Genomic DNA, 12,563 nt, shown 5'->3' on the forward strand with positions numbered 1-12,563 from the left:
TCCAAGGTCTATATCTCCGCCATTTTGGTTCCGATGAACTTGAAACTTTTCATTATATATTTCTGAGAGCATGCCCTTTCAAATCTATCTTTCAAAACTTTTCTGTGGCAATTTTCGCTTTTGGCATTTGTTTGACCCCGTAGCGAGCTCTTGACCTTGACATAATCTCTGATAACATGTGATGAACAAAAATCGCGCTTTGTCACGATCTACCTTAATGCCAAAACGGGGACAACGTACAGCGTACGGTTATGAAGTAAGGAACGTTTAAAATTTGGTCGAAAAAAAGTAGTTTTTTACGTCTGTTGCCTTGACCTTGAACATTTTTTTTGTGAAAAATCGAACGTACGTTTCAAGATCTAATGTACCTACATAATGTGTCAAAAGTTGAGCGTCGTGTTGTGTGTCGTTCGTGAGACATTCTGCTAACAAGATTTGTGGAAATAAGAAAAAAAAAGGAATAATAACTCGATTTGATCTCGATCAAAACACTGGATTTCCACCTATGTAATGATATAAGTAATGTTAGCGAACAGACGATTGCTTTAGAACATAAAAATCATGACACTTTGTCAATGTCTACATTTACAAAAAATCAACACCCTTCACTAAATGATAAAGGCCCTACGAGCTCACTAAGTACGGAAAAAAATAAGGAAATGGGACAAATTGCCATATTTGGAGAGCTATATTTCCGCCATTTTGCTATATAGCCCCTTTAAAATCCATATATTTTGAAGACAAAAGTTCATACAACATAGGTATGAAAAATCAACACTGTACATTCAGGTTTAAAGGCGCTGAAACGCCTGCCGCAAAGACCAATATAAACTAAATTCCGATTTTTCATGTCCTTTATCTCCGCCATTTTGAATGATAAGACCATGAAATTGGTCCATTTTATGTGTCTGAGAGCATGCTCTCTCACATCCAATTCAAAACATTTCTCTTGGAAATTTCATAAATTACGGTAAAATTTAGGTTAAAAAATGAACGAAACGCCATATTTGCAAGGCTATATTTCCGTCATTTTTAAAGCTTTGTCTTTGAAATTGAAACCCTTTACAGAATATATGGGAAGGTCTTCTTTTACAAAGAGTCAAAAATAAAAAAAATATAAATTTCGATTTTTGATGTCCAATATCTCCGCCATTTTGAATAATATGGCCTTGAAATTGGTCATTTTATGTGCTTAAGAGCATGTTCTTTCATGTGCGTTCTTCAAAACATTTCTATGGTAAAGTTCATTTTTGACCTTTGTTTGACCTCATTTGACCCTCTAGCGAACTCTTGACCTAGCCATATTCTCTGATAACATGTAGGAAGAAAAAAACGTTCAACATCGCAATCAACCTAAATAATGAAACGCACAACCTGAACAGCGTACAGTTATGAAGTTATGAACGTTTAAAGTTTGTTCGAAAAAAGTAGTTTTTTACGTCTGTGACCTTGACCTTGAACATTTTTGTAAAAAATCGAACGTACATCTCAAGATTCATAACGTGTCCGAAGTTTAGCGTCGTACCTTATTCCGTTCGTGAGATATCCTGCTAACAAGACTTGTGGAATTAGAAAAAAAAGAATAACTAGATTTGATCGCGATCAAAATACGGGATTTCCACCTATGTAATGATATAAGTAATGTTAGCGAACAGACGATTACTTGAACGAACGGACGATCTCACTCAACAATAATCAGAAAGCGTTTCTTACGAAAGTAATCTGGTCCAACTGAAAAACAGATTTAATTAATTCGACTTAAAGATCGTCTGTTCACTAGCATTACTTATATCATTACATAGGTGGAAATCCCGTGTTTTGATCGCGATCAAATCTAGTTGTATTTGTTATATTATATTTTACATAACATGTTTAAAGTCGAATATTAACAAAACTGTTGTATGTACTGTATTATATGCTCGGAAAAATATTTGTGGTTCTTATAAACTCAAAAATACACTCAAATACATATTTATTGGTCTGATCATCACATTCGCAACAACCTGATAGAATCCTATCTAGATTGTAGTGGTTGTGATTATCATCATATAAGTCATCTTTTTAAAGTTCTGCGTAGATTATCATGTTTCACACAGTCAAGAAAATAATGTTGTACTATTTCTTGAGCATTGCCACCGCTACAAGTTGGTGATTCAGCAAGATGATTCCTCTAAAGATCAAAATTAAGATTACTTGAAGAATTTCTAAGTTGGCATAATAAAATATTATATTTCCTATCACCTGTATTTACAAATGTAGTGTTCCTAGTTGTGTCTGTGGTAATGTCACTTACATTGTACGTGACACAAATGCAGCACAAATATATCGCAGCTTTCCAACATATAGACATTCAGACACGGAAAACGTTGCAGGCTGTCATGAACTGACATTGGCTGTTAACGGGACGTTGATCTAATAAATCAAACTTCCTTGATAACCATCATCTACAGCTAAAACACAGTATTACTGTGTCTTTTGTCTAGTTGCTTGATTGATTATTTAACGTCCTATTAACAGCCAGGGTTTGGTGCTGCGGCAAGTTGTTATGACTTCGCGTCTACTGACTCGTCATTTGGAAACAAAATTTACGTATACATCACTACATAACATCTAAATGGTAAACAGTGTATAATAGAATACAAACATAAACAAACTGTTTTCCTTCAAAATACAGGACAACTAAAATTAGATTCATAAAAAAGTATCTGGTCTCTTAGTGTCCTTGCACATGCGTGACACAAGGAAGTGTAATCGCAAAACTCCTTCAACATACAAATCATTTACATATACCGGAGGATCATAATTATGAGTGTATCTAGCTTATTCAATGGCTGTCACTTTCATCATTATGATTACCGTATAGTCGTTTAATTACGCGGCTCAACGTAAATATTCACAATTTCAGATGAAAACAATAAAAAACAAATTTTAGCGATTTAAAATTTTTGGCTTTAAGTGTATATATTGTACAGTCATTCCGCGGATCTTAATTTTATGATCATCACATTGTCCCGCGAAACCCTGAAATTTTCCCTATAGAAATATCCAACTATACAGTATTTGTTTTGTATATATGTTGCAGTTTCTCACCATACAGGCTTTATACCGAATTTCCCGATAGGCATGATGTCATTGACAGTATACCTAGAGCATGGTATCAAATCTCGTCCCACCCAGCAATAAAGCTCATAGTTAGTGTTTCGGATAAATGCAGCCAGCATGCCAAACCCACTATTCTCTGAAATTATGAGTTTATCACATCTCATCAATATATAAAAATCCAGAAGCTGCTTCAGAAACCCGTCAGCGGGATCAGAATCGGTATGTTGATCAATATGAGTGATTTTCCCCGGAGTGTCTATCACGTTATCGGGGTAACGTTTCTTTGCATCTGTTTTTACACTATCCGAGTCTGAAGCCACAAAAAAGTCGAATTCATCTCTATTTACAGAGTCAAAGTATTTCCATAAAACGTCTAAAGGCAGTTTGACTGGGTTACCAGTGTCTTGTGGGATGGTTGGATTTCGTCCTATACGTACATGAGCGCATGCTATCTTTTTTCGCTTTCGTCTTGTTTTCTCATGATGAGCAAGTGCATTACCTGATACGTTTGTCAATTTGAACAAAAACTTGTAAAAATCCTTATAAATATCGGATTGGTGGAACTGTGATATCCATGGTATGTCGTTAGCAATATTTGGTCTTTTCCTGAATTCTGATATAAAATCCCAGTTTATCAGTAAAAATACAATATCTGTTCTAAAATGTTCATTAAAGTCGCTGCCTCCAGAAATATATTTATCTATTTTTTTGTAGTCCCAGTTTTTTATATCATGAAAAGAACTTGTCTTGTTAACAAGTATAGATGAATTATATCGCCAGTCGTAGTGGTTAGGAATGAGGTAATCCTGAAGTAAACATGGCGTATCAAAGTGGATCAGAAAATGACGGTTAGATAGTATGGATATGATGAATGTTGTAACGATACCCGCTATTCTGTCGGACCAGCCATAACATGGAGTTTCTCTTGATCTGGCACACTCATAAACAAGGTATTTTGTTCTTTGTCCATTGTCCGACATATGTTGCAGAAGATAACTTTCTAATGCCTTGGGCCTCGAAATATTTGCAAACTGTCGTTTTTGATTTTCGCGCTTGCTGTTGTTAGCATGAGTGAATTTATATTCCACTACAAGTACAATGATATTAATCGAAAGCAGAATCATCACCAGTCTATAGCTCTGGAAAAAAAAGAAAAGAAAAAAGTTAAATCTTGGTCAAAAAATGATGTAAGGAATATTTTCCTGTTATTCAAAGTACTTTCAAAGAGTAAGTTTCTGCTCCTGCTTAGCGCCCAGCACATACACCGGGGGTCGTTCTTAAATGACTTTCGCTGTTAATGGGACGTAAATATAATCAACCACGCCAAACCAATCTCCTGATTAAAAAGGAGTGGGACGACTGGATATTCCATTGTCAGTATCACTGCGGTGTGTTGTTTGGTGTCTTCGGTCCTTGATCCAGTGATATTAGCACTAAAAAGAGCAAGAGTTCCACTATACAAGAAGATACAACACGAGTATACCGCAGTCTCCCAAAACACGCACCTCGCTGCATCCTTATACGCAAGACAGCACATATACGGGAGGCCGTCCTTAAATGACTGACTGTTAATAGAACGTAAATATACAATGTAACTAGAAAGCGTCATTGGACAATTTGACAGGCTCTTCACCAACAAGTCATTTATATTTACAAACTTGGTACATGTAGCTCTTTATATCAACATGCCACAGGTCCAATGTCAGGTCTCTGGACCTTCCAGAACTGTTACACCGTCAACTCATACAATATGGTGACACGTTCATTGGCGTTTCTCTTACTATTTCAGAGATCATTTGTGTACAACTTCGAATGCAGAAGAATTATATAAAAGGGTGAAAAAGCCCTATAGACCAACCCAAACACATGGCTCTGCCCATTACCTGATATAGGGGGTTTAGCAGTTACATCTTATCATGACTGGACATATATATGTAGTGCACTACTAGATTACACGTAATTTAAACTGGTGGTCGGGTGGTGTAGTGGTTAAGCCACTCGCCTTTCACCAAGCCGTCCGGCGTTCGATCTCCGGCTTGGACGTGAAAAGGTCAGGGTTCACCTGCCCGTCCACGTGGGTTTTCTCCGGGCACTCCGGTTTCCTCCCACTCTAAGACCCCTCGCGCGCTTACATCGGGGCCATCGAAAGTGATTTGTATAAGTTGTATAACTTGTTTCGCAATCGATGTAAAACAATTAAAGTATGTATAAAATAAACGTAATACAAAAGGAGTTCAATAGGATGTAAAGGTTAATTAGCTTACACTCCACTGTACCAATACACGTACAGTTGTACATCTTCGTTATTTTATGCTGAACATTAATCAAATGAAAATGACAACAAAATGCGTGTTAAGAATAAAAACGTCAACTTTTCCACAGGTAAAGTCGTGTAATATGTACAACAAAATGCGTGTTTAGAATAATAAATACGTCAGTCACTACTTACAGCTTTTGTCGAGACAATCATGATTATGATCCTGCCTTCTTACAAACAAAACTCTTGGTACAGGAAAACAACGGAAAACCAATCACACCGCCCAGTCAACACACTCTATTGTAACGTTGGGGAGAGAATCAGTAGCTGATCAATAAGGGACTAAGTACAGGTAAGGTATAGTCTGTTCTTATAAAGTTACTTACCAATTCTTCAATAATTTTCCTTAAACCTTACGGTTGATAAGAATAGGTGCAGGCTCATATACAGTGCCAAAGTGAAACAATATTTATTTTACAACATAACAAATATTTAACATAAAGGCACACTTACAGATACACCCAACACGTACAAGACCGCTATACTAGTGTAGTGTATATGTGTTGCTATGTCTGTTATAAACAGTATTTGTTTTATAACACCGTAGCGATAGAATTTCCTAAATTAGATAATCCTGCTATAATATTTCTTATTCCCAGAAATTGAATAAATTAGAACAACATATACATTTTCGATTCTGTCTTTCTATATTTACCAATTTTAACAGTTGATTTGTGAGACGATTATATATCTTTTGCAATTTCTTTGATATGTGATAGAGGAAAAGTATGTAGTTAAATACTGTTTCAAACAAAACTCACCACAAATATATTTGTAAAAAGAACAACTAGTATTCGAAAATGTGCCAATATGAACCTAACCTAAGTCATTAATTCCATATATTAGCCAACTACTCACCCCTCCCTCTATCATATCTGTATAACAGGCTTTCAAAACACAATATCTTTATCCTTAATGTAAAGGAAGTCTGCCTAGTTAATATACACTACAATTTTCTGGAATCCCCATACTCCCAATTCGTAGTTTAATATTTGTTTCAAAAATACTTATTTGCGTTTCAATGTAAAAATATTTTTTTTAAAAACTACAACAAAAACAAAACAAACAAAAACATACATACATACATACATACATACACACCCTCACACACACATACATACACATTCACGGTATTTTCAGCTATTTTATCTTGTGTAATAAAGAATTTTCCATTATTTGCCATCAAAATACAATTAAGCTATCAAAATCTTCTATTGCGTATAACCACTGATATACCATTTCTCGGAGTCATTCAATTTACCTCCATTTCTGAAAACCATAAATTAAGGTTTTTTTCCAAAAATTTACTGGTAGCTTCTATTGAACAGTATAAAGTAACAAATTGAATTCAATATTTTATGTAAGTCTTTTGCAGACTCAGCTAATGATACTGTCTGCATACATTAAAAGGAAAAAGTTTAACATTGCAGTTCTATTGAAAAACAATAATAAGTTAAGATTTAAATTATAACCAGATTCATCTTTTCCCGTTTTACCTTTGAAACGGAATTAGCGGACTTAGCTGATACAGACTATAGACAAATTTTCTCCGGGTAAACTTATGTATTATGTATGTAGCAAAAACATGTGGCAATGGCTGAGTGGCAATGAACCATGCATCATGTGATCCCTTTTGTCCCACTTGCAATTAATCAATAAAATGATTTACGCGTCAAACGTATGGTATTACACGTGGAGATAGTACAATGATACTCAAACAATGTTAGGGGTAAAGCACGACGAGACATTTTTGGAACATTACGTCGTGTCTAACGTCTACCTTCCGATAGGCCATTTACCCGATGCTGAGGGTAATATTTTTCAAAGTTTGGATTGTGACAATATAAAACGTTTATGTAACCGGGGGTGTATTGGGGTATGGAAATATAGCGCCAATTCTGGATTTGGGTTCGGTAACTTCGCTAATTTATTAATGGAATTAATAAATTCATCAATTGCACGTGGACCCTGTAAATATACACATACTTGGCTATATACAATCAAGGGGAATAACTCTTACGGTTATAACCTTACAACTAAAACAATTTATACGTTTAACCATTTGCACATGATGAAATGAATATATTAGATATTTCATTTAAGCGATAAATATAATCTGCACGTTTATAGATATACAGAGCGTTACGTTTAAAATCATTATAAATTACAACATAATATATACGTATATACGATAACGTGACATTTTGCCAAGTTTTATACATTCATACTACCAGAATCTATATAGATTTTGGAACATAATTATTTCAATATAAAAAAAATATATGATTAGATAGATACCTCCATGTGGTGCATAGCCCAATACATGGCTAGACCATCATGACCATAGTCATCGGTGATACCTGGCTGGGGATGTTCTAAATTATAAAAGATAATTAACAATCAGAACATGAACATATATCGTCTGTAGACGATCGCTAATATATACAACAGTTCAAGCCAAAATGCGCGTTTGTTATAAACCATTGACTTTTCAAACTCATTTTATTAATACATGATAGAGTACAGTAATACCGTAAACCAAGAGTTTTGTTTGTAAGAAGGCAGGTAAACCAGCAGACCATAACATATCCCTATACATGTATACAATAAGTATAAAACTGGCGGGAATATTTGAAAGATTAAAATAAACGATAATAGTTTTTTTCAAGCAAATCTTTATTTGTAACAATATTTACATCATTAAAAATAAGCAACATATTTATATAATACAAAAGGTACGATATATATGTACGTATTATATATCGACCCTGTTACATTTAAATCATATTTGAATCGTCATCAATTTCATATACCTACCTCTTGTTCATAAATCAACAAGTATTTTGACAAAATCAGCAGTAAAATCCATCTTAAACAAATGTTTACATCTCCTAACGTAAACTTTCATGACCCAGACAAAACTTCCTGATGAAAGCGATCCTGCCGGTAAATAGAACAAGAGGCCCAAGGGCCTTAACGGTCATCTGATTATCTTGGCAATAGCTGTATAGGAAAATAATTAGATGTGGTGTCATGGTAGCCATCTTCAATCTGGGATCAACCAGAGATATAATAACACTTTGACAAGATCATATCAGCCGCATTTCATGTTTCAAGTTTCAGTTAAATTGCACTGGTAGTTCAAAATGTGTTTTGAAGATGGCATCTGTGGCAGCCATCTTGGATTTTGGATCGACATAAAATATCACAACACTTGGTCGGGACCATGTCAGGATCATTTCATGCAGGTTTCAGCTTAATCACACTGGTAGAACTTGAGAAGAAGTTCAAAATTCAAGATTTTGGAATATTTGACTCTCGTGACCTTGAAAGTAGGTCAAGGTCATTCATTTCCAAAACTTTGATAGCCCTTTATCTCAGCATGCTACTGACTAAATATGAATACCCTGGACCTTTCGGCTAATTAAAAGGTGTAGTTAAAAGATTTTAGCTTAATTGACCCCTGTGACTTTGAAATAAGGTCAAGGTCATTCATTTTTATAACTATGGTAACCCTTTATCCCTGCATGCCACCAGCAAAATATCAGTATCCTTGACTTTTGGGTTAGTTAACAAAAATCGTTCAAAGAATTTCGCCTATTTGACCCCTGTGACCTTGAAAGAACGTCAAGGTCATTAATTTTCACAACTTTGGTAGCCCTTTATCCCAGCATACTACAGGCCAAATATGAGTACCCTGAACCTTTCGGTTAGTAAGAAGAAGTCATTCAAAGATTTTAGTCTATTTGACTCCTATGACCTTGAAAGTAGGTAAAGGTCATTCATTTTCACAACTTTGGTAGCCCTTCATCCCAGCATGCTACAGGCCAAATATGAGTACCCTGGATCTTTCGGTTAGTAAGAAGAAGTCGTTCAAAGATTTTAGCCTATTTGACCCCCGGTGACCTTGACAGTGCGTCAAGGTCATTAATTTTCACAACATTTGTAGCCCTTCATCCCAGCATGCTACAGGCCAAATATGAGTACCCTGGACTTTTTGGTTACTTAGAAGAAATCGTTCAAATATTTTAGCCAATTTGACCGCTGTGACCTTGAAAGTACGTCAAGGTCATTTATTTTCACAACTTTGGTAGCCCTTCATCCCAGCATGCTAATGGCTAAATATAAGTACCCTGGACCTTTCGGTAAGTTAGAAGAAGTTGTTCAAAGATTTTAAACTATTTGACCCCCGGTGACCTTGACAGTAGGTCAAGGTCATTAATTTTCACAAGCTGTGTAGCCCTTTATCCCATCATGCTACAGGCCAAATATGAGTACCCTGGACCGTTTGGTTAGTTAGAAGAAGTCATTCAAAGATTTTAGCCTATTTGACCCATGTGACCTTGAAAGAACGTCAAGGTCATTTATTTTCACAACTTTGGTATCCCTTCATCCCAGCATGCTACAGCCAAATATGAGTACCCTGGACCTTTCGGTTAGTTAGAAGAAGTCGTTCAAAGATTTTAGCCTATTTGACCCCTGTGACCTTGAAAGAACGTCCAGGTCATTAATTTTCACAACTTTGGTAGCCCTTTATCTCAGCATGCTACTGACTAAATATGAATACCCTGGACCTTTCGGCTAATTAAAAGGTGTAGTTAAAAGATTTTAGCTTAATTGACCCCTGTGACTTTGAAAGAAGGTCAAGGTCATTCATTTTTATAACTATGGTAACCCTTTATCCCAGCATGCCACCAGAAAAATATCAGTATCCTTGACTTTTGGGTTAGTTAACAAAAATCGTTCAAAGAATTTAGCCTATTTGACCCCTGTGACCTTGAAAGAACGTCAAGGTCATTAATTTTCACAACTGTGGTAGCCCTTCATCCCAGCATGCTACAGGCCAAATATGAGTACCCTGAACCTTTCGGTTAGTAAGAAGAAGTCATTCAAAGATTTTAGTCTATTTGACTCCTATGACCTTGAAAGTAGGTAAAGGTCATTCATTTTCACAACTTTGGTAGCCCTTCATCCCAGCATTCTACAGGCCAAATATGAGTACCCTGGACCTTTTGGTTAGTTAGAAGAAGTTGTTCAAAGATTTTATCCTATTTCACCTCTGTGACATTGATAGTACGTCAAGGTCATTTATTTTCACAACTTTAGTAGCCCGTCATCCCAGCATGCTACAGGCCAAATATGAGTACACTGGATCTTTCGGTTAGTTAGAAGAAGTCGTTCAAAGATTTAAGCCTATTTGACCCCCGGTGACCTTGACAGTACGTCAAGGTCATTAATTTTCACAACTTTTGTAGCCCTTCATCCCAGCATGCTACAGGCCAAATATGAGTACCCTGGACCTTTTGGTTAGTTAGAAGAAGTCGTTCAAAGATTTTAGCCTATTTGACCCCTGTGACCTTGAAAGTAGGTCAAGATCATTTATTTTCACAACTTTGGTAGCCCTTCATCCCAGCATGCTACAGGCCAAATATGAGTACCCTGGACCTTTCGGTTACTTGGAATAAGTCGTTCAAAGATTTTAGCCTATTTGACCCCTGTGACCTTGAAAGTAGGTCAAGGTCATTTATTTTCACAACTTTGATAGCCCTTCATCCCAGTATGCTACAGGCCAAATATGAGTACTTTGGGCTTACGGTTATTGAGAAGAAGTTGTTTGAATTAAAAGTTTACGCACGGCGGACGGCGGACGGCAGACAGCGGACGGCGGACGACGACGGACGGTGCATGATGACTATAGGTCATCCTGACCCTTGGGATCAGATGACCTAAAAAACGAATTACAAAGTCCCCAAAACGCTTGATCTGCCTTTACTTTTACTTGCATTCTTCCCGCTTGGATTCACGTTCCGTTTTTTGTAGTAACCAGCCGCCATATTTAAAACTAGGTCAAAATGTTACGGGAAGGATTCATCATATCTAAACCGCTAAAATATTTTTTTATGCCTCAGGTTATGGTTTTCCTAGATAAAAGGGAAGTACACATCAATGTTATCACTGTTACAGCAAGAAATATTGATATTATTGCACTTTTCATTACGCCTTCATCTGACGTCGGAAGCTGCATCAAAGAAATAACCCTTCGGAAATGAGAGTCGACAGTCAGCAAAATAACGTCTGATAACAAGAGATCCCAGAGGGATCTTGACGCCCACCAAAGAATGATCTCCGTCTGACAACAGAAAGAGGGATCTTTTCTCTGCTTTTCAAACTTTTACTCATATTACTACATAAGAAATTTGAGAAATATCCTTTCAGTACTTTCTGAGATATATAACACTAACAAACTTCAATTATCAAAATCCAAGATGGCTACCTGTTGGCCATCTTGTTGACCGATCGGTCCCAAAATGCAATATGCAGGTCCAAGGAGATCGCTTCAGTATTTTCTGAGAAATAGCGGTAACAAACTTCAACTATCAAAATCCAAGATAGTGGCTTGCAGGCATTCTTGTTGATCGAATGGTCCCAAAATGCAATATGCACAACTAGGCCCTAGGGAAACCTACATGTGAAATTTGAGAGAGATCCCTTCAGTACTTTCTGAGAAATAGCAGTAACAAACTTTAAGTATCAAAATCCAAGATGGCGGCCATCTTGTTGACCGTTCGGTCCCAAAATGCAATATGCACAACTAGGGACCTAGGGAAACCTACATGTGAAATTTGAGAGAGATCCCTTCAGTAGCTTCTGATAAATAGCGGTAACAAACTTCAAGTATCAAAATCAAAGATGGCGGCCATCTTGTTGACCGTTCGGTTCCAAAATGCAATATGTACAACTAGGGCCCTAGGGGAACCTACATGTGAAATTGAGAGAGATCCCTTCGGTACTTTCTGGGAAATAGCGGTAACAAACTTTAAGTATCAAAATCCAAGATGGCGGCCATCTTGTTGACCGTTCGGTCCCAAAATGCAATATGCACCACTAGGGACCTAGGGGAACCTACATGTGAAATTTGAGAGAGATCCCTTCAGAACTTTCTGAGAAATAGTGGTACAGACTTTAAGTATCAAAATCAAAGATGGCGGCCATCTTGTTGGCCGTTCGGTCCCAAAATGCAATATGCACAACTAGGGACCTAGGGAAACCTACATGTGAAATTTGAGAGAGATCCCTTCAGTAGCTTCTGAGAAATAGCGGTAACAAACTTCAAGTATCAAAATCCAAGATGGCGGCCATCTTG

The 12,563-nt window shown here is 36.6% G+C and overlaps 1 protein-coding gene across 1 annotated transcript; it reads right to left on the reverse strand.

The window, feature by feature from the left end:
* Nucleotides 1-2,706: 2,706 nt before the first annotated feature.
* LOC138330863 (uncharacterized) lies at nucleotides 2,707-5,661 on the reverse strand. Its single transcript, XM_069278365.1, has 2 exons — nucleotides 5,552-5,661; nucleotides 2,707-4,241 (listed from the first exon to the last, which is right to left on the reverse strand). The coding sequence occupies exons 1-2, from the start codon at nucleotides 5,570-5,572 to the stop codon at nucleotides 3,087-3,089; spliced, it is 1,176 nt and encodes a 391-aa protein (XP_069134466.1). The 5' UTR covers nucleotides 5,573-5,661; the 3' UTR covers nucleotides 2,707-3,086.
* Between the last annotated feature and the right edge of the window lie 6,902 nt (nucleotides 5,662-12,563).

This window comes from Argopecten irradians, chromosome 9 (assembly GCF_041381155.1).
Source record: "Argopecten irradians isolate NY chromosome 9, Ai_NY, whole genome shotgun sequence".
NCBI lineage: Eukaryota > Metazoa > Mollusca > Bivalvia > Pectinida > Pectinidae > Argopecten > Argopecten irradians.

Bases quoted from the DNA above. Each gene is read 5' to 3' on its own strand.
- LOC138330863 (XM_069278365.1), bottom strand. From the start codon at position 5,572: ATGATTGTCTCGACAAAAGCT. The intron at 4,242-5,551 runs GTAAGTAGTGAC...TTTTTTTTCCAG, and splicing joins TGATTGTCTCGACAAAAGCT to AGCTATAGACTGGTGATGAT.